Source organism: Pipistrellus hanaki, assembly GCF_964339955.1.
Source record: "Pipistrellus hanaki genome assembly, chromosome: 7".
NCBI classification, from domain to species: domain Eukaryota; kingdom Metazoa; phylum Chordata; class Mammalia; order Chiroptera; family Vespertilionidae; genus Pipistrellus; species Pipistrellus hanaki.
In genome coordinates this window covers 78,680,336-78,703,417 of record NC_140509.1, presented here as the reverse complement: position 1 = coordinate 78,703,417, position 23,082 = coordinate 78,680,336, and the positions used below count along the sequence as shown (strand labels likewise).

The 23,082-nt window shown below is 41.3% G+C and overlaps 1 protein-coding gene and 1 long non-coding RNA gene across 4 annotated transcripts in view; one reads left to right on the top strand and one right to left on the bottom strand.

Annotated features, from left to right (window-relative positions):
* Window positions 1-2,936: 2,936 nt before the first annotated feature.
* Window positions 2,937-23,082, bottom strand: part of ROS1 (ROS proto-oncogene 1, receptor tyrosine kinase) — a 90,565-nt gene continuing 70,419 nt past the window's right edge. The window contains exons 39-44 of the mRNA XM_084890124.1: window positions 22,341-22,470; window positions 19,404-19,501; window positions 18,955-19,158; window positions 16,170-16,304; window positions 8,133-8,296; window positions 2,937-4,105 (exon numbers count right to left, since the gene is read on the bottom strand). Of these exons, the coding sequence (XP_084746250.1) occupies window positions 3,795-4,105; window positions 8,133-8,296; window positions 16,170-16,304; window positions 18,955-19,158; window positions 19,404-19,501; window positions 22,341-22,470 (1,042 nt within the window). The 3' untranslated portion in view covers window positions 2,937-3,794. The remainder of the gene's footprint in view (window positions 4,106-8,132; window positions 8,297-16,169; window positions 16,305-18,954; window positions 19,159-19,403; window positions 19,502-22,340; window positions 22,471-23,082) is intronic.
* LOC311625642 overlaps window positions 10,573-23,082 on the top strand; it is a 62,393-nt gene continuing 49,883 nt past the window's right edge. For 2 of the 3 annotated variants that reach the window (XR_014795543.1, XR_014795544.1), the window contains exons 1-2: window positions 10,580-10,687; window positions 19,354-19,481. This is a non-coding gene — a long non-coding RNA (uncharacterized lncRNA). Of the gene's footprint in view, window positions 10,688-19,353; window positions 19,482-23,082 lie in introns of all 3 variants that reach the window. The other variant, XR_014795545.1, reaches the window with a different exon arrangement.

The following is a 23,082-nucleotide window of genomic DNA, read 5'->3' as shown; positions in this document are numbered from 1 at the left end:
ACACACACACGCGCGCGCGCGCACGCGCCTAAAGAGAAATCAGAGAACTGTGCCCTCAGACAGGCACAGACACAAATGATTATTCTCACTTGACAGACCAACTGTACTGCTCTTTCCTTGTATTTCACTCCAGCCCCAGAGACTGCTGGATCAGGAAAGAGACACTTGATAGCTGCTGTTTCTGTGGTTGGAATATTTGTGAAGTTAACGCATAATCTGAAAGCAGAAGCTAATAAATTATGGGGTGCTAATTGGAACCGGTGTGGAGCTGTCAATCACGTTACCCTAAACGGAGAGAGACCCTCATCACCTAAAAAGGCAAGGCAGCCTTCAGGAACAGTTGTTTCCAGCCTTGCCCTCCGCTCCAGCAGAAAGTTCACGTCCAGGCAGAGGGGCCCCTGGTGGAGCCAGTGGACGTGATTCTGCTAATCAGAGCTCTCTTCAAGAAGACCACAAATTATCTTGCAGGGGGGAAGGAATAAACTGTTTTACTGAAGAATGAATGTGTAGAGAAGCATATTGCTTAGAGAAATAGATCTTGAACATTACCCTTTATTTGGAATTTTTCACTTTTAAAAAAGTTTAACTTATTAAGAAAAAATCTAAAGTTCTCCACAATATAGTGTCATGTCTGCTTCAAAATGGAGTATTTCTACGAATTTCCAGTGTATTCTTATGAAATTAAGCTCACCGAAAAAGATGTCTGAACTCCCTCTGACTTACTGGAATTCACTTATTTCCCCTAGAAAATCAGTGGCAGCAAATTTCCTGATTTTTTGTTTTGTTCTTAGGATCTCCTAATAAGCTCTTACCCTGCTATGTCTCAAATGGTCCAAGTGATTTTGCTCAAACTATCCTCCACTGTCATCATTATTGCCCATCAAAATAGCATAAGTGAATTAATACATAAATATCACAACATAAAAGAAATTTACGTTAAAGTTCAACTAAACTTTGCAAACAAAATTAAAGAATTAAAATTTTCTGATTCCTAATCAATATTTGCATGATTCTAATGATCTAGTTATCAATTAGAAATTTTATTTATTTTCAGAGTACATACTTTAGTTTCTACATGTATTTATAACCACTAAAATATTCAATTAACCTTATAATTTGGAGCAGTCTTTAGAATACTTCAAATAAAAATAGATTTCACTTAGGAAAAGAAAATTCTATATTCACACTCACTAAAAAAAAATAAAATAAATAAAATAAATTATAATTGACTAGAGGCCCAGTGCATGAAATTCATGCACTGGGGTTGGGTGGGTCCCTCAGCCCAGCCTACCCCTTCTGCCCCATGGGGAGGGGACCTACGACACAGTCTGGACTCCCTCTGCGGGAGGCAATCAGGCTGATAGGAAAAGGCACCACCTTCATCATCCCACTGCTGCTGCCACTGCCAACCGCCGCAGTCACCAAAGAGAAACATCAATGTGAGAGGGACATTTTGATTGGTTGCCTCTTGCATGAGCCCTGACCTGGGCTCCAACCAGGGAGAAGCCTGCAACCTAGATGCATGCCCTTGATCAGAATCTAACCTGGCCCCTCTGCAGGTTTGTATCTCCACTCCAGCCCCTAGCCCCAGCCCCATGCTGTGGGTTTGTCTCGACTCCGGCCCTAGCAGCCCAGCATCGCGGCTGCGGGGCTGGGGCTGGGGGCTGCCCCAACTCCCCTCCCTCCCCCTGAGTGTTGTCAGTGGCACTTGTTAAAATGTATTTCTCATTCAAATTTAACTTACATAGTTCTTAATAATATCAGCCATTTGTATTTTATCAGTTACTATTATCCATAATAGATTTTACCTGTGAGAGACTTTAGCCATTGTCGATTTTATTTTGTATTAAATATTTCTACCAATATTATTTATTATGAATTATAAAAATGAATACTAATTTACACTTAGATATTAGATGGAACATATTTTATGGGATGTTCTCCTCAGATATTCTATACATTTCTTTACTATCCAAATTGTGATACATATGTATTACACTGAAAATCCAATTCTTCTATACATTTCTGATCCCTTTGTATTTTTCAAAATAAAAGACCATGGCACTGGCAGAGCAAAAGTCCTGGTTGTAAGCAATGAAAACTGATCCTGGCTTGTTTGACATTTATTAAAAGGATATGGGGATTTACTGATAGAATCCCAGACTGGGGGTTATGGAGCCTGGAGCAATGACTAAAAGCAAACTGCAGAGCCGGTCAGTCTGGTGACCCCAGCTGCCAGAGGCACCAGGCTCTCGACCTGCTCTGCCAACCCTCCTGGCCCTGGACACTGCAGTTGTGCCAGACCAACAGCAGTTGCCACCATCCCCAGGAAGGACTCACTGCGATGCCTGTTTCTTTGCATCCTTAGCTCTCAATTAGGCGCCTGGGAGTGTCCCTGAGTGGTGGGCGCCAGATCACGTGCCTGCCTTCTGCTCCTGAGATCCTGGAGGAGCAAATGCAACGTAGCTCCCAGCAGGGGACGAAGGTGGTGGAATCCCCTAACTCAGGAAGCAGTATCATTACAAAGAATGACAAATGCCCAGTAGAGGGTCAGGAGATCAGAGAAAACATTCTGCCTTGTTCAGCGGAACAACAGATGTGACCCCAAGTCCTGGACCATTACTTGGAGGCTGTTCACCACAGAGCACAGGGAACACATGGACTTCCTGTGTTCCTCTCCATCAGCCAATCAAAGGCCAGTTTAAAAGGAACTGAATTAGCCAAGGTGAAAGGGGATACGTGAACCTCTTCCACTGTAGGTTTTAGCAAATGTTCTTCTCTGTACCTAGCGAACATCCTGTAAGACCCAAAAAGCTCTCATTAGATTGCTTTTAGAGCAGTTGAGACTTCAGTATAATATCTAGGTAGTTGTAATAATAATTGATGATGATGATAATAATAATAATAATAAAAATAGGCTTGAAATCAGAGTGTTTCACTGAATATTTTAAATAGTTCTCATTTAGGTATTTATTATTTCATGTAGTTGCTAAAAAAATCACAGAGCTTGCGTGTGCATTGTATAATCATTTATATTTAATTTTGATGACAATTTTGTGCTAAACATAATCTTAAGTACCATATATATAAAATACATACGGCAAATAAAAACAATCTTTATAAGCTAATTTCCATGACAGCACGCAAGTCACAGAGCGATTTTTATACAACCCAATGCTAAGCTTTAGGATTTAGACATCTTCATGGTCCTATTTTCATTATTTCAAAACCTCCAAAATGTTTCACAATAGTCATGAAAGACAATACGTTATTATAGCAATAGCATCCCAAATGATTTCTTATGCCATCGATGCTGGTTCCTTTGGAACATGTAGAGTTATTTAGGCATTTCCTCAGTCCCTTTTGGGATAATCTGTAGTTCAGCTGGGTCCCTGAGCATGCTTCTCATGCCTCCCTCAGATCTTTGAACATACCTATTTTGTCTCTAACCTCTGACCAAGATGTTCCTGTTATAGTCCAGACTGAAGGGTGGGCAATGGTCTAAGTGACCTCAAGGGTAAGGGAGAGCAGCTTTCCTTCCAGACTCGTGAGTCTTCCTTTGCTTCCCAAATGCTCAGTGGTTCACCTCAGAATCCTGTTGAAGTTAAATAGTTGTGTGGGGATTGTCAAGACTATCCAAGTGGCTCTCAGAACCAAGATTAGAATCCAGGAACTTTCCAGTATTAATTCAGAGTCCTAGACCACCTCAACATCTGTCATTCTGCTAAGGTTTCCTTTCAGTAACTACTTAACGGGAGTGTTTATCTCAACCCTGCATTTCCCAAACCGAGTTATTAATCAGATCCATCTCCATGTCCACTGTGAGCGAGACAGGCATAGTTCAGGCCCTCAGGCTTGCCAGGAGGGCAGTAAGCCACTTGTTTTTCTTGGCAGATACCTTTGTCTGCATGTGGTTCCTTCTCTTCTTTCCTCAAACCACAAGATTCAGATTCCTTGGAGCCTGGAGGACCCTCAGAATGATCTTCACCTTGGCTGCATTCTGTAGCAAGTACCATATAGTTTAACCCTTCTTGGTTCTTGGTTTCCACTAAAGCAATGGGCACACTGTCCTCCAAACTCACGCAAATCATGCTGCCATCTTCATCTGTGAAAATAATAGATATAACAGTTATTCCAGAATCTATTTGATTTCCTCTATTTGTATGCAGGCAGTAGGAGAACTATAACACCAAACCTTATACATTGGTTCAGCAAACATTTATAGGAGGATCACTAATGGAACACAAAGATAAATAAGACATGCTATCCCTGTCCTTGAGGCTTCTGCAGGCTAGCAGGGGAGTAGCTCTACCCTAGGGGGCGATGTGTGCTATCATGAAGGAACTCATAGCATGTGGGAGAGCCCGCAGCTGATTAACTCTGCCAGAACAAGTGGAGCAGGTCATGGTCTTTGTGATAGAAATGAAGAAATCATGGCCCCTTTTGTCTAAAGCGCTTACCCTTCCATCCTGCTACTCCAGCTAATCTACCTTTAAGGATGTATTCCTCTGGATCACATAATTGAAACATTTATTAAGATGATATAATGTATGGGATGCCTTCTATGTGTCAGGCTGTGTTCTAGGTCCCAATGGCACAGCAGTGATTGAAACAAACTTGTTTGTTCTTCGGGGTTTACATTCTAACTGGGGGAGACAGACATAAATTAGCAGACAAGTAAATGTATGTCCAATGGTAATAAGCTCTATGACTATGAAGGAAACGTAGGTGGAAAACGGAGCAAGAAAGTAATGGTGGGAGAGGGTGTTTGTTTTTTAAAATCTTTATTATTAAAAGTATTACATGTGTCCCTTTTGTCCCCCATTGACCTCTCCCAGCCTGCCCCAACCCATGCCCCTCACTCCCCCCAGGCTTTCACCACCCTATTGTCTGTGTCCATGGGTTACGAATATATGCATACAAGTTAATTGGTTGATCTCTTCCCACCACCCACTCTCCCCTGCTTTCCCTCTGAGGTTTGGCAGACTGCAAAGTCCTCTTTCATGAGGCAAAATACTAGTAGAGACCTGAATTAAGTGAGAGAATTTGCTGTGTGGCTACTTTAGGAAGAAGATTCAAGGCATAGAGAGAACAGTAAGAACCAGGGAGAAGAAGAACAGTAAGAACCAAGACCAGAAGAACAGCGAAGCAGCAAATGGGGCTGGCCCTCCTCCACCATCCCCCTGGAACAAATGGCATATGAAATCACTAACAGTGATTGGCAAATTTAAAACTAGCATGCTCCTTCTTGCCCTCAAAAGGCTGATAGGAAATGGACACTGGCCTGGCAAGTTATGATGGCAGGATGGAGGTAGGAGGAAATGACATGATACATGTTATTAACAATAAAAAATTATTGTTAGCTATGTATCAGGTACTATTCTAAGCTATTTGCATAGAGCAACATGTTTCTATTAGCTAAATACAAGTATTATCCCCATTTAGGAGATGCAGAAATTGAGGCACAGATGGGTTCAATCATTTGCCCAAAGTCACACAGTTGGAATTGGAGCCCAGACTGTCTGGCTCAAGTCTGAGTTCTCTTAGTCACCCTCCCCCAGGGACAGGTGAAGTTGCTGTGTTGTGTGAGGAGGGCCCACGTGGGAGGGCAGTGGGCCCTACAGGAATCCTTGAGAAGCACAGACTCCGACTGTGTGTCTGATGTCAGGGTGGCAGCAGAAAAATGAATACCAAGTGGGTAACTGAGCTTCTTCACGATTTTGCTCTTATTATTCTCTCTTTCTTTACTTAAAGGCTGACCTTCCTACATAACAAAGTATAAGAACTCTTGTTGAAACCTAATAGCAGAGCTTCTGAAACATTTCACAATATTCTAGGTAATCAAAAAGATAAATACACACAGGCATATTGTGGGAACTGTTTTTTATCAATACTTTCCAATCATTGTACATTCGTACCTGGATTAAAAAAATTATGATCAGAAATAGTTTTGTAATTTCATACAGTATATTTGAAAAATCTGGACTATTTCAGTAGCTGATGATGGTCCTTTCCTTTCTCCACCCCATCCTTTCGGCATGCAAATGCACAGGTGAGACCTGCTGGCTGCAACCTCCACACTTAGCCCTGATGTACATCCAGGTTGGGTTTATTTGCAATGAATTTAAACTGAAATATAAGAAAATGTCCAAGGACTAAGGGAAGCATCATTGTATCTATTTTTTCCCATTGGACTTGAATGGATCTTCCTATTTACCAAGTTCTACACCCGACACAAAGCTTATTTTATTGTAAGAGCATGGGGTTACTGTTCCTATTCTCTATTATTATGTACTTTTTTTTTCAGATCCTTCCCACTGATGATGAGCAGGATGGCCAAGCTGCAGGCTCACAAGCTCTTTGGCATCCTCTCATGTCTTCTTTATCATCCAAACACCATCTCAGCTTATTTCAAACCACATGCATGGTTGAACAGTGTTGTAAAATATCTTCCCCACAGAAATAACTATCAGATGCCAGGTTTGGTTGGTGCTTAAGTGCTGAATATCTATGGAAGGATCTAAATGCTATGATTATTATCAATATGCACTAATTGCCACTGAGAAACATATAAAATTAATTTGCTATATCTATAAGAATGCCAACAGACAAATTAGGCTGTTCCTAAATGGCTTAAAGAAATTAGGCTAAAGAAAAGTTTAGAATTTCACAAAAACATAAATCTGCAATATAAGTCCAGCAACTCACTGCCATGCTTTTATCCCATTAAGTAGCATATCAGGAAACTTTCTAATAAAATGTGATTTTTTTTTTTTTTTTTGCCTATCGTTATTTGTCAAAAACTTTTATATAAGGCAAATAAATGTTTTATACAAATTCTGGCACCATATGTCAAAGAAAAACCATTAGCTAACTATGTCGTTGATCCATGATGCTTAGAGCAATATTTAGTAACTTGACCCTGGCAAGCTTTCAGCAATCAGTACATCTGATTGCATAAGGAGACATGCAGGGGGAGGGAGAGTGGGTAGATTTCTATTTATTTCTGTTTAAAAACCATTGAATAGAAAGCCGGAAGGTCAACCCTTAAGGCACAGATCCTGAACAGACACAGCATGTACTCAGCAACCCTCCCTTTAAGAGGGAAATATTAAAATAAAGACTTCCAAGTAAAACCGGGCATTCGCAGACGAGACATATGCCTGCTGACTGGCTATGTTTAGCACGGCACAGGGGCATTTAGATTTGTCTCCGTTATTACTTCTGGGACTGATGAGGTGATGTTTACACAAATGTTGGGATGAAGTCACTGGGATATTTTTACTAGATGCCCAGATACGTTGCTTCTCTCTCCATCCCCTCCCCACCCCATTAGGTCAGTAGGACCAAGGGATAAGCATGGTATGATTGCTCCCTTTAACCCTAATGCCCTTGATTTATTTTTTCCCCAAAAAAAGCCCTTCCAGGGCTTTCTTATCTTCTCCTATGTATCTGATAGTAACAATGAAGACAGACATCACACTGCTTTGCTAAATATGCAAAGCAGCAAACTATTATTGAACACATTCTCTTTTTGTTGCAGGTAATCAATTAAGTTTAGCTTCACCTTGAAAGGAAAGTTCCATGGCTTTACAAAGAAGCACACCCTGACTTTTTATTCCATTTCTTCTCTCTTCTTGGCCATTTTTGTTTAGTCACCTCTCAACTGTGAACATTTTTAGTGATTTCTACTTTTCTTACGATTCCTTATCTTCAGGAATTGCACGCATTGCAAATAACAATTCCGTGGCGCACAATTGCTTGTTTCTGTCTAAATTATCCAAGTTTGGTTATATTCCGGGTTAAACTCTTCCTGCATCTTAATTCTGCATATTTATGTCTGCTTCTCTGTGTTTTTGAACGCTATTTAGAATTTTAATGCAGTCTGCCGAAAGTTGGCACCTGAATAACTTGGATGTAACATTGGCGTATCTTGTCGAGTAAGTCACGACTGGATAACAAGGTGGGGAGAGCGGGTGGACAGCTTGTTATCCAGTCCTGTGGGGGAAGTCTGGGAGCACAGGGTCTAGGGTAAAGCAGAGTGCAGCCCCACCCCAGCAGCATGACCATTGTAACTTGTTCGGTCCACAAGGGAGAAAACACAGAAAAATTTGACAAAGAATCAAACTTACCTATGAAACCCTCATTTATGACTCCACTGGAGTCCGCTTCTTCTCTGCACTGAGAAATACTGTTTAAGGACATTTTTCTGAATAACTGAAGCTGGTCTTGAATTTTATGGAAAGTAGGTCTTTGGTCAGGATCCTGGGCCCAGCACTGGGCCATTAAATTCCACCTGGATATGTAGGTAAAGACATGGAAGTTAATGGTGATTAGAAGTCTTTAGGCAACCCTTACTGATAACATAGCCCAGTAGAAGAAAGAGAGTTTGAGTTACTGCCAGTTTTCCATAATTGATATAAATGAACCAGAACAAAGGTTTTGGTTTCTTATTTAATAGTAGTCTACAATGTTACTATCTTTATTAGTTACCACTTTTTTTTTTTTTTTTGAAAAGCTGGCATTATTTTAACAGTTATTATTCCAGATAGATAGATAGATAGATAGATAGATAATAGATGGAAAATGCTCACTTAACACATAAGGAAACCTAGAGCTATAAAATTTATTGAATACTAAAAAGACTCTACATTCATACCTTAATATCTAAAACAAAACCTAAGACTACTCCAAGCCACACATATATTTAGTGGGACAACTAGGGGTAGAAACCAAATTAGATTCTAATGGCTTTACTCTCCGTTACACTGTCAGGTTTATTAACATTCAGTTTTCCCAGACATAAATAGCTGGTTGATTAAATATTACCTTTCCCTTAACAGTTGTCTGAGAAATGTCTGTACAACATGCCTAACCAATATTCATTCACTCACTTCATTCATTCATTCATTCATTCATTCATTTATCCATAGAACACTTGTTACACCAGCTTTGTGGTGCCTGTCTTCATAGAAATACATATACTAAATGTAAGGTGATAAAATTTCTCACATTACAATTTATACGAGCAGGAAAAAATGTAGCCCTTTTATGCTGTTTGTAATTAATTAGGTCTTTTTCAGAGCCCCTCCCTGGCAGAAGAAAATTAGCATCAGTTATGAATGCAGTTTAAAATCTAGTCCAATTCAATATCTTAAAATAATCTTGGCTCAGTCTTTTCTGAATAATAGCTCAATCTATCTTATGTTTAGGCTATTTCTACTCCTTCCCTCCTCTCCGAGATGGTGTCAGGCTGTATGCTGGGTGAAAGTCCTGTGTGATTTACAGGGTCGCAGTGAAGCATCCTTTGGGCCCCACTGCCCCTTGGATCATCACAAGTCTCAGAGTAGCATGATCGGGAATTACATCGAGTGAGTGGCCTGGCCCATCCTGCAGGCACCAGTGGCTATCTGCTGTCTATGATCTCTTTACTTTGTCTTTGCACCCTTCCCCAACGAACTGGTTTCCCCTTTCCTCTTTCTAACCATAACCTATTTGTCCTGGGACTACATTGTGTGCTACATCTGCCAACAAGGCCCAGGGGATGCATTCCTGTCTCTGCTGCACACCCACAGGGGACTCCTTGGCCTAATCTCTAGCTTTCAACAGAACGTTCACACCAGGTGGGAAACAAAGGAGGCTCAGAAGTTCCCACATCCTCTGGGTGGACATGCCATTCTGCCGCCCTCAGGATGCTGGGTCTCCATGTCACTGTGGGGGTCCCCGACTCAATGATCTCCGTGCCATCCTCCCACACCAGGAGGAGCGGGCAGTTGCTCCATGCCCTTGATGTTGCACACACTGATCTGCCTGAACCCTACAGAGGAGGGTGCAGGACCTAGCTAGCCAACATCCTCACCCTCCTCCCTCTGCTGTCAGTCCTCTTCTTCCTACACTTCTCCGGGGCTTGGCGAGAGTGGTATTTCTCCTCATTTCCCCTTTTTTATTAGATCAATGTCCTCCTTTAAAAAAAAATAGATCATCTTTATATAGAATTATAGGTCCTAGTTACCAAAACTGGCATTTAGTATATTAACAAGGAGCGAATGGATTTTAGATAACCCCCTCTCCTTCAGGCTTGGTTTTCAAGTCTACCGACTTACTAAAAAGATCAAGTACCTGCTCTCTCTCTTTCTCTCTCTCTTTCTCTCTCTCTCTCTTTCTCTCTTTCTCTCTTTCTCTTTCTTTTTTGGAGCTATAAGGAAGATTGGGGGCAAAGAGAGAGAAACTTATAAAGAAACATAAATTGGGAAGTATTTTAAAATATTAGGATTACTATATCAACAGATAATTATAAAATTACAAATTGCAAGTTCTAAAAAAAAAAAAAAAGTGCTCAAGAAAACAATGTGAAATCTAATAAAGATGGAACACTTTTGGTGAGTTGCTCACGGAAGGTCCCTCTGCAGAGGTGACATTTAAGCCAAAGAACTTGGTGGGAAAATAAGATGCTAGTCATGGGGATAGGGTGGGGATGGGAGTCGGTGAACACACCAGGAGAGGAAAAAGCATGTGTAAACTTCTAAATTTGGAAGGAGCTTGGCACGTTGTAGAACCTGAAAGGAAGCCAGTGTGGCTGAAGAGCCGTCATTGAGGAGGAGAGCACAGGAGATGAGGTCAGAGGAGGAAGGCAAGATCACGCAGGTCTCGGAGACCAGGCCAGAGCTGGATTTATGACACTACAATGGTAAGCTGTTGAAAGTTTTTAAACAGGCATGATTTTCATATTTTTAAAGGATTACTCTAACTGGCTACATGTGAAAAATGGGTTGTAGAGGGCCAATTGGGAAGTCAGAAATTTATTTCAGAAGACTAGCTGAGAGATAATGGTGGTTTGGACTAAGGTAAAGGCAATGGAGCTACTGTAAGTATATATTCAATCATAGTTAACAACGATCCGGAAATCATTACGGGTATTGTATTTTAAATAGCTGGGATCTATTTTAGGAATTATAGTTTCCATTATAATGTGATATGCAAATTCTATTTCCATCTCTTTCATTTTTTGACAAGCACCTCAGGCTAGAGTAGGTACTCAATGTGAAGTACTATGGAGAGACCTGATATTGGTCTATTTACTAGTATTGATCTGATGTCTTTTCACATTTATGACAAGGAAATATTTACATTCTGGATATAGAGTGCCAAATTTGGCTCTATGTTTTTAAAAATTAGAATCATGGCTGAGAACCTAATCTTTTATATATTTCTTTATAATCCGTGGCATTTAGAAACAGGGGTGATAAAAAGATCCCAATGGTTAAATTTGAAATAAAATGTTGTTAAATATTTTAAGTAATCATTAAAGTAGAATCTTGATGACTAGTCTAAGTTATTTTAGGAGGTTAAAGGGGACTGTAAAGTATAATTCCCCACAGGAAGCATATCCTGAGAAAAAAAATACAGTTATGAATCAAAGATATTGGCAAAGAATAGGCTTTCTCAAGACCTGTCATACTTCATTTATGAAGTTTTTACTTATTTTATTTATTTATGACTTGCCTCATTCTACAAAGGATTTTAAGACACTTAAAGGCGATTATTTAGGACAGAAAGGACAAAAAAAAAAAAAAAAAAGGCAAGAAGGAAGAAGGAAGGGGAGAGGGAGGAGGAAAAGGAGAGAGAAGCCATCTTTACAATTGTCACTTGGCTAGACTACACCTCACCATTTCACATCACCCTCCAAAAGTTCAGCCTCTTGTTTAATCTATAGAATTTATTTAAGCAGATATTACTATTTTTCATCTACAAAGACTTAATTTACATGGAATATGATCATTATTCTTAATTTTATGATGGTGAAAACATTTGGCATATTTTAGATAATATATAAAACTTTCTCTCCCATATCCAGGGGAAAAAATGAAAACTAAGTTGTCCTAGATTAAGCTAACAGAAACTCTATAAAGTAAGTCATTTAAATGAAAAGGGTACAACTTGGGCCCTTAAATAGCATTAAGCTCAGAGTGGAATAAAATGAAGAAGGTTTTAAGAATTTAACCCTGAAAATACATGTTTTTACATCTTTCAGGTAAATTAATAACAACAACTATTCTTTTGGTGTAAGGGTATCCTAATAAAGAGGGAATATGCTAATTGACCCTCATACCATTGCAAACATGGTGGCACCCACAGCCAATAAGAAGGGCATATGCAAATTGACTGCCCCACCCTCAAAGATGGCAGCGCCCACAGGCACAAGATGGTGGCACCCAGTCCCTCTGCCCCACCTAGGTGGCAGGCACACGGCTGCTCTGCGGCAGGCACACGGCTGCTCTGCATGCCTGCCTTCGGAGTCCCCCAGTGCCCTCAGCCCCTCAGCTGCCCAGGATCAGCCCAAGATGCAGGCAAGCCTCAGATGGCAGCTGCCCAGCTGCCCAGGGCTGGCCTGAGGCTCAGGTAACCAGGGCCAGCCAAGGCTTGTGCTGGTGGCAGTGGCAGCAGCAGAGGTGTGATGGTGCATCACTTTCCCTGATCACCGGGTTGCCTCCCACCCCTGAAGGCTCCCAGACTATGAGAGGGGGCAAGCTGGGTTGAGGGACATCCCCCTCCAATGCATGAATTTTCATGTACCAAGCCTCTAGTATATTTAATAAAAAGGAAATATGCTAATTGACCATTACACACTCACAAAGATGGTGGCACCCACAGCCAATAAGGAAATGATATGCTAATTGACTGTCACACCCTCAAAGATGGCTGCACCCACAGCCACAAGTTGGTGGCTCCCACTCCCCTCATCCCCACCTGGGCAGTGACACAGCATTGTCAGGCCCACCCCTAGGTGTGTCAGGCACTCCACAAACCTGCCTCCACAGTGCCCAGTACCATAGCCCTCCAGCTGCCAGGGCCTTGGATGGTGGCTGCCCAGCTGCTTAGGGCCAGCCCAAGGCACAGGTAACCAGGGCTGGGCCTAGGCTTGCGCTGCCAGCAATGGCAGCAGCAGAGGTGTGATGGGGGCAATGCCTTCCCCTGATCACCAGGTCACCTCCCAACCCTGAGGGCTCCCAGACTGTGAGAGGGGGCAGGCCAGGCTGAGGGCATTCACCCACTCCAGTGCATGTATCAGGCCTCTAGTTTCCTTATAAATAGGCACTTGTCATAATTCAATATCATGCACTAGAGACTGGTTTTAGCTTATACTTACAAATGCTCAAGCATATTAGTCAATATACAATATATACAGGTACTTTACTGTTGTTAAAATTTACCTAGGCTGGATAGTCCATCTCTACACAGATACAAACTCATCATATTTGAAATATCTCATTCAGCTAAGTGTTCAGGCTCAAATTCCTTCATTCACAATGCCAACCCTTGACTCCTCTTAGCCTCAATTCTTTTTCAAAATACCATGAGACTCATTAACCGTTCATTTTTAGTGTCTATGAGTAAAGAAAGGCCTTGGATTCAGAAAGCAATTCAAATTCAACAGGTAAAAACTCCATGGCATCTTTCTGTTTTAAGGAAATGAGTTTCTATAGGTATTTAAACAAAGCACAAGAAATACTGATTTTAAGAACTCCCTTACTCATTATGACAATCCTAGAGGGACTCAATTAGCATCTAGGTGCACATAGTTTTCAGGGGTAAAAATACGATGGTGCACCTCATCTTCTCCCATTGTTGCCACCCTCATTTGAGAGACACCCCGGGAATTCCAGGTGCCACCGTAATAAGTCTGTCGGAGAACCCCAAAGAGCTCTCTCTTGAAGTTGCCCTTTGAACCCGTTTCCTCTTGAGAATGGCATGGTTGTTGTGTGAACTGAAAGCTGAAGGGAATACCTGGGACTGGGCTTTCCCCCACACACCCCGGACTATGGGGAGAAGAAGAGGGTGCTCTGAACCTCTGCATTCCATTAATAGTTGAGTTCAGCACAGCTTCCTATGGGCTCACCTGACCCAGAAAGCATCCAGGTGCTGGGAATTTAGGCGGTGAATAGAAGGTGCGGGATGGCTCAGTGCAGACTTTCAACCCTCTAAGCTCGGCCTGTGATCTCAGAGAGCGGCTTCAAATAAAAATCAGTTCCCTCTGTACTCTAAGGAGAGTAGTTAATCTTTATCATGACAACTTAAGGCCAGCGCCAGATTGAATGGCAGTGCTCAGAGCCCCATTTCCCAGCACAGCTTGTTTTCCTGTGGGCGATGAGTTAACCCTCCCTGGCTCTGAGAGGTGTATAGCACTTGGAGGGAGGGCTGAGGGCATTGTTTACCTTTTCATTACTGATGTTCAAAGGAACTTCAAAACCACCAATGCAAATTTTGGTTTCATGGAAACTCTATTGTTGGATACTGAATAATCAAGATAAAATTATGTAGACTATTATCTTTTTCTAGCACTTTCCTAGCATGCATTCTCCCTCCTTCTTCCAGTTGCATTTTTGGATATCTTTGGATTAGAATAAAGTTCAATCATTTTTTGTTCCACAAAAGATAATTTGTTATCCACCTCTATCCTCCCCAAACTATATAAATGAACACATCAATCAAAATGTATAACAGTGACTCATACCATACCAATGATTCCTAAAGTGCCTATGTCAGATAAAATTCTAATAGCACAGTGAAAATTTCATGTGACTGAAATTCTGGAGACATTTTCTGAGATACATATATAACTGATGCCTGAGGCACAGGCATTTATCCTAGCTACTATTAAATTTTAATAACCTTGTGATCATCAAAGAGTAGGTGATTTTGATCTAATTTTAAATTAATATACACATTTTTGTTAAATAATTAGCAACCTAATTATATATTATATAAATATATATTATTATATATGTATATAATATATATATATAAAATATGATGCAAAAATAATGATTAGGTTGCTAATTATTTAACAAAAATGTGTTTCATGCTTAGCTATGCTGGGGTATTTTTTTCTCAAACTCTAGATCAAAGGTTTTCAAATTGTGTATAATTTCTTACTCCTAGCTTACAGAATTTCTCCCCATCTCCCCCAAATACCTGAAGCACATTTTTAATCACTGACACCAAACTTGTTCAGGTCTGTGTATACCTAATCTCCCTGCCAATATCCCAGAAGTTGTAAAAGAAACAATCAGTGATTCAAATCTTTTAGCTGGAAGGTTTAAATAATACAAACACATTCATCAGTAAAACATCCACCCAAGGTGCCCAGTACTTAATCATCTTTTGGCTCCGCTATGAATCATCCTCTAAATAACACAACAGAGTCAAGGCAGTACAATCGTGGTGTGTATCCGCATACTGCTAATTCCTCTTGCACTTGACCGTACCACAGAGTTTAGCACTTTATTACGTGTTGGCTTGTTATCCAGCTGCTCCACATGTGAGTCTTTTCTTTCAAAATACAATCTGAGATGTTGAAAACTCATGTCCCTGTTTTAAACACCTCTGTATATCATACAATCCTTAGCATGGTGTCATGCACATAACAGAGAAATTTATACGTGTTGCTTAAATGTTCTTTCAGAAACTTCTTAAGTAAAAGACCTCTTGGGAAAAGTCTCAAGACAATATTTCTGCTGAGGATGTACACAAGAAGATGGATTAGTATTAGTAAAATAAATTGTCTTGTTTTTTTATAATTGGATTAAATTCACCTACTCTTTGAGAATCACAAGTTTATTAAAATTTAATAGTGACTAGGATCAATTTGACAGAGCAATTGATCACTAATACTTAGTCATTACATGTTTAGCTCATAAACAGATAACAACCTCTATAATTTTAAGCAGTACTCTATCCCAAGATCAGCTATGTTAACAAATGCAATCTAACTTTTACAAAATGTATTCCTACTTAATAGAATATTTTAATTTGTAGATTAAGATATTAGCTAAATCACAGTTTACAAAATATAATGGTACACACACATATACACACCCACATTATACATGCCCAGAGAGCTTTAATTTCTTATAATTCACTTAACCAGGAGTATAAATATATTCTGCTCTTCCAAATTTTGTTTCTGAAGTGAAATATAATGTGTATATATAAATTTTTAAAAATCATGTATTTAGAAAATTTAATATAAATCCATTTCTAGCTTATGTAGGATATACAAATATATGAGGACCAGTTTTCATTTTAAAACACCATACCACTGAGGCATTACAGTGCGTGTGCTCGCGTTTTTGTTTGTAGGTACTTATGTTAACATAATCACAACTTACAGATCATCAGGGCAGTCTCTCGGTGGCTCCAATCTCCCTCCTGTTTGCACATAGTTTAAAACATCGAGGTTAGAATGAGCTGGATAAGGCTGATGACCAAGAGTTAAAATCTCCCAAATCAGAATTCCAAAAGACCTGAGGATATCAGAGAGTTTGCTTTAATTCTACTTATTACAAACATCATGTTTACAGTCGTTTCTTCAACATAATACTCCTGGGGCAATGGGCTATATTTTGTGATTGGAATGATTGGGTCCATAAAAGGCAAGTGGGAGACTTAAAAGCAAGTTGATCACAAGAATAAGTAGAACTAGTGCCCAAACAACATGACTCAGTGGTTAAACATCGACCCATGAGCCAGGAGGTCATGGTTCAAATCCCAGTCAGGACACATGCCCAGGTGGTGGGCCTGATCCTCAGTGTGAGGCATACAAGAGGCAGCCAATCAATGATTCTTATCATTGATGTTTCTAGCTCTCTCATTCTCTCTTCCTCTCTGAAATCAATAAAAATATCTTTAAAAATAAAATAGAAAAATAGAATAAGCACTTCAGAGGTGACAGGAATGCTCAGTGGGAACACACACACACACACACACACACACACACACACACACACACACTTTGCTCCTCCTTTCTGGCTGAACCATTGGAGAACTGCAGACCTCCATTATGCAAGATATGCTTCCAGGTGAGCAAGAAAGCATTTGTTTGTTTGTTTTTCTAAGTTTGAGTACTAGTAAACATGGAGAAGGAAGGTGTTAATAAAAACTGGCAGCACTGAACCTAGTTTTTATCTCATTCCCAACTGTGTCTAGGGCTGGTTCAGCTTAAAAGTTATTGAACAAATCCTTAGATTTTGAGCAGCTCTCATAGAAAGTTTGGGGTCAACAAGCGAAAATGAGTTCTATTCAAATAATAAATATATTTCTAAATCTCCCCAATGTCCTAATGTTTTTGAGATCTGTGATTTAAAGTCTACTTATAAATGAATGACCGAACATCCCCAAATAGTAGGCATTTAGACGCATACTTAGATATTAATTCATACATCCCAATTCCTATTAGTCAAAGCCTCTACACTTTGGGGAGTAACAAAGTGCCTGAAGTAAATGTAGCTATTTCGTGTACACTAGTAAGATGAAGGATCAAAACCTGTTGGAGCGAGGTGTGTAAGCTGCTGAGACCCAGAAACAGTCCCCACTAGACACCAGCTTTCACTTTAGTTTCAGGCAAACTGCAACCTCTCTGGTCTTCTGTTTTCTCACATTAAAAACAATACACAGTGGAATACTATGAGCAGTAAGAAAGAAGGATCTCTTACCCTTGCAACAGCATGGATGAACCTGGAGAATATTATGCTAAGTGAAATAAGCCAGTCAGAGAAAGTCAAATATCACATGATCTCACTTATATGTGGAATCTGATGAACAAAATACAATAGGTCCTGAGACATGGAACAGACTGGAACACACTGACAAATCTCAGAGGGGAGAGGGGTTAGAGGACAGGAAGAGATTAACCAAAGAACTTGCATAGCACATGGACACAGGCAATAGAGTAGTGAAGGGCTGGGATGGGGCAGGGTCAAGGATGGGAAAAGGGGAGCAAATGGACGACATCTGTAACACTGACAACAACAACAATCTACATATATAAAAAGCCAGCAACTGGAACGCCATAATGACCAGAACAATGCCCACTGCAGCCAGCGAACCGGCCTGATAGGGAGGTGAGGCCACCAGCCAACCTCCCTCAGCCCCTCCCCCAGCCAGCCCACCCTCAATGGGCCCCCAGCACCCTGATCAGTCCAAAGCCCCTACCCCTGGCTGGCTCCACCCCTGATTGCCCCACCCCCACCCCAATAGGGGGTGGGGCCAGTGGCCAACCTCCCAAAGCCTCTCCTTCTACCCATGGCCCCTTCCCTAGGCCACAGGCCCCAATTGGCCCTTCCACCCCCTTCAGGAGTGGGGCTGGCTGGCCCACTGCCCACAACCTTTTCCCTTGGCTGGTCCCACCTCCAATCAGCCCCCACCACCCCGATTGGCCCGTGGCCCCTTCCTCAAGCCAGCTCTGTCCCCAATGGGCCCCGCCACACCAATCGGGGGTGGGGCTGGCCAGCCAACTTCCCAGGACCCCTCCTCTGGCCACTGACCCCCAATCAACCACCCCACCCCAATCTGGGGTGAGACTCACCATCCAATTGCCCTCAGCCCCTCCTACCAGCTGGCCCAGCCCTGATTGGGCCCCCATCAGGGCGGGCCAGCGGGTCAACCTCCCTCTGTATTCTCCTTCCAATAGGCCCTGCCCTGATCTGTCCCAATTGGGACTGGGCCAGCCGGACCCCACCTGTGCACGAATTTGTGCACTGGGCCTCTGGTCCTATATAATAAATAGTAATATGCAAACTGACTGAACAGCAGAACGACTGGTCACTATGACACACACTGACCACCAGGGGGCATATGCTCAACATAGGAGCTGCCCCCTGGTGGTCAGCATGCTCCCATAGGGAGAGTGCTGCTCAGCCAGAATCCTGGATCTTCAGCAGTGCTAAGATCCATGGGGAGCATGCCTAAGCAGGCAGTTGGACATCCCCCGAGGGCTCCCAGACTGTGAGAGGGCACAAGCCAGGCTGAGGGACTCCCCCCCCCCCCCCCAAGTGCATAAGTTTTGTGCACTATGCCTCTAGTAATAATAAAAAGATTAGAAGACCTTTTAAGATCCTTTTTGGCTCTGACATTGGATGGTTCTGCCCACATTTCTATGTGTCCTATTAAGCTCACCATACATCAGACTGAGTCGTGAAGATTCCATCCATCAAACTTTCCGGAGCCATCCACCGAACAGGGAGCAGGCCTTCTCCCCTCTTTCTGTAGTAATCATTTTTGTAGATGTCCCTCGCGAGTCCAAAGTCCCCAATCTTCACCACCCGTGATGGACTACCGTAGTCTTTCACCGAGACGAGGCAATTCCGAGCTGCCAGGTCCCTATGGCAAAAGCTATATTTAATTAATAATAATAATAATAATAATAATAATAATAATACAGTTCCAGAGATCAGACAAGTAATACTAGCAGGTTTGTAGAGAAGAGAGACTTTAAAAAAAAAAAAAAAAAAAAAGAATTATTGCTATTTTGAAGGACTGAAAATGTTCGTTTTGTATATTTTACCCGAACTACAGATGCCTAATGCGCCAATATCCATAGGAACCTGCCTCCAGGACCACTGTACCTGTGAATGAAGTGCAGCTGCTCCAGGTAGACACAGCCTTTTGAAATATCCACACACAGGTCTACAAGGTCAACCAAGGTGAGTAAAGGACCATGAAACTGTAAGAAAGGGAAAAGATTAGGCACTTTTCCCATTTGCACAAACTACACCTATACATATATATGTATAAATGGCTTCATACATATGCATGTGCACACATACACATGGTATTTTAAAGAAAGTTTTAGTTATGGCTGCAAGAATTCAAGCAAAGAGGAAAAGAACTCTATTTGTATGATTTCTTCCCAAATATACATAAAAAACAGACTACATTTCGTAAGCAGAGGCAATCTGGGACCTTTGTTTGAAACTGGGTGTTCATGCTGACGGACCAAGACTTAAAACCCGATTCTGCTACTTACGCATCGTGTGGCCTTGCTCAGTTCGCTTTGTTCACTCAGCAGCTTTCTCGTGGGTAAAGTGGAAATAATGAGCTGCCTTCGTGGGTTTTCACATAAGGTATGTAATCTGGCTGATATATAAAAAGCACTTTATAAACAGCAGCTGCTCTCATAAGCAGCAATCATGACAGTTTAGTCAGTGCTCACCAGTTTCATTATTTACCCAAGGTCACGCTATTGTGTCAGTCACGACAATGGGCTTGTTCCTCATATGAGCAAAACACACTCTTTTTCAGGGTCACGTCTAAGAGAGCCAGCCCAAATAAATTGTGCCTGTATGGCTACAATGATTTCTACAAGAAAAAAGGCCAGCTAAAGTTTTTATTAGAACCATAGGGAAAAACTCTGTCCCTTGCCATTTCCCTGCAATTACCCTCGTTCAGGCCTTGATCATCCTTATCTGACTCTTCCCAAACTTCCCATGTCTCCAGCCTCCTTGTGCTTTAATTAGTTCATTCCGTTGTGACCCAATGCCTGTAGGGTTCAATTCTGATCAAGGCCATGCACCTCTATTACAGGCTCAATCCCCAGCCCTGGTTGGGGCATGTGCAAGAGGCAACCAATCAATGTGTCTCTCTCACATTGATGTTTCTCTGTGTGTCTCCCTCTCCCTTCCACTCTTTCTAAAAATCAATGGAAAAATATCCTTGCATGAGGATTAACAAAAAATAATAAAATAAATTAAAAGCAAGAGCCACATACTTCACAGTTAGACAATAAATGCCCAGCAGAGATTTGATAATTAACTTGTTTTTGAATATGTGTTTTTATTATTTTGATGGCATGGTTTTATTTGTTTTTACTTTTTTTCCATTGTAATACAACCTTGGAATATCAAAGCTAAAAGTAGCCGGAGAAAGTTTTTAATTTAATATCCCATTTTATAGACGCAGAAAGTGAGACCTTGAAAACGAAGGACTAGACTAGTGGTCTCGGCACAGGGATAGGGAAAAAGATGCTTGTGGTAGTTCCTCCAGAATGTGCCTATGAGCACTCTCTGTGGACAGATGGCTGGCCCAAGTGAACTCAGCATGATGGGGGCTTAGAGCCTGGGCCACAGAGGGCCCTGACCTTAATCCCGGCACTGGGCACCTAACAGCACCCTGTCTTATATGGCTGGAGCAAGGGAGACGAAGCATGGAGGCCATCCTGGACAGTTGACAGGAAAGGCAGTGGAAGAACTGAACACTCTTAAGAACTGATCATTACAGCCATTAGGATCCCGGATGCGTGGAATAATTTGGAAAACATGGACCCATGCTTTCTTTTAGCCTACCTTCATCCTCTCTTCTCTCCTCGAAAGATGACAAAAACATACACAAAAACAAACCAAAACAAACAAAAAACTTACAAAAATCTATATATAAGCTTTCTTTTTAAAAAAAATTATTAATTTCAAAGAGGAAGGAAGAGGAAGAGAGAGATAGAAATATCAATGATGAGAGAGAATCATTGATCGGCTGTCTCCTGCACAACCTACACTGGGGATGGAGCCCATGACCCGGGCGTGTGCCCTGATCAACCTGGGCATGTGCTCTGATCGGGAATCAAACTGTGACCTCCTGGTTCAGAGGTCAATGTTCAACCACTGAGCCATGCCAGCTGGCCAGATAAGCTTTCTTGTTAAAGATGGGGAATTGATGCTTTTAATTTTAGTTCCACTCTCTCCCCTTACTAAAATGAGAGTCCTGAGGAAATTTTTATGATATCACAAGGGCAAGTAGATCAAGAAAATAGACACAACAAGACAGGTTAGGACAGGGAAAACATATGGAGGAGTGGAAATTTAGCAGAGCCTAGGGAGGTGAAAGATGATGAAGGAGAAAGCAATAATTAAACTGATTTTCACCATAGAACCCCACAAAGGCTCTTGAATTGGAGGTAGCAAGTATCTCTGAATTCGGGGGTGAAGGACAGGACTCAATGCAAGGAGAATGTTTAGAAGTTTATTTTAAGGACTAACTAGCTCTTAGGTCTCCCCACTGTAGCTGGAGGCTCTCCTCTGAGGGGAACACACACACACACACACACACACACACATACACACACACACACACACACACACACACACACACACACACTGAACCAGAACACCAAGTTTGAAGATACTGAACATACTAAGGCATAATTCTAATACTCAGTCAAGACATGAAGACTGGAAATATCAATTTGGGAAAGACAGACATACAGATTAAATACAGAGAAAGATGTGCTTTTTCCAACTCTTCACAACCTCTGTTCTCCAGGGAACATGATTCTGGCATTGAGGGAGCTTTTTTCCAGTTAAATACTGAAAACAGGCTCAAATAACCAGAAAATCCCAAAAATTAGTCCAGGGTGCTAATTGTCTTAATCCAACATGAAGAAAATGCAGTAATTCTTTCCAAGGAAGTCTTCCAAGGTTCTCCCATGGGCGGAAACTGCAGCCTATTGAGTTTAAAGAAAATTACTAGGGCATTTGCATTATAAAATCCACACTGGGGACCCCATTTCCTACCGTTGTCATCCGGGCTTTACGCAAATAGGTGAGGAGATCACCTCCTTCCATCAATTCCAGGATAATGTATTGGGGTTCATTCAGCAAACAAACTCCAAGCTGCTTCAGAATGTTGGGATGATTAAACTTACTAAAAGTGGAAAGAGACAGGCGGGTGACATGACAGCGACAGAAGTCCTAGCTGAGGTTCTTCTGGAATAGAGCATTTGATTATCTATAGTTTCCATCAAAACCCCTGCTTTTTTTTTTTTTTTAACTCTTACAATTGAAGGCCTCCTTTTTCCAAGTGATGGGCTGTGTTCTTTTCTATTTAAGTGAAATATCTGATAGATACAGAGGTAATATGGCAACCCCTAGTGGCCAGTGCATATGGATAGAACAGCCTGTGTTTTAGAAGAAACCATGTTTATATTCAGTACTTTGTGTTTTGGAAAAGAAAGTCATTTGAACGAATTTCCTTCTTCAAAAGTTATTTGAAAACATTATATTTTTTTGTCATCACAAATATGAAATATTATTCTTTCTTTTGTAGAGGAACAATTCAGACAGGCAAATTTGGCTACAACTGTTTCCTCAAGATGTCAAAGCAAATAAATTCCAATCGAATAACTAGACCCACTGCCCCAGGTCTTCCCATTAGGATGTCTTTCATCAGTTTTCATGCTCAACAACTAACTCTATCACTGAAGTCAAATTTACCAAGACAAGAGATATTTTCATTGGCATCACTGTACTTAAGAGA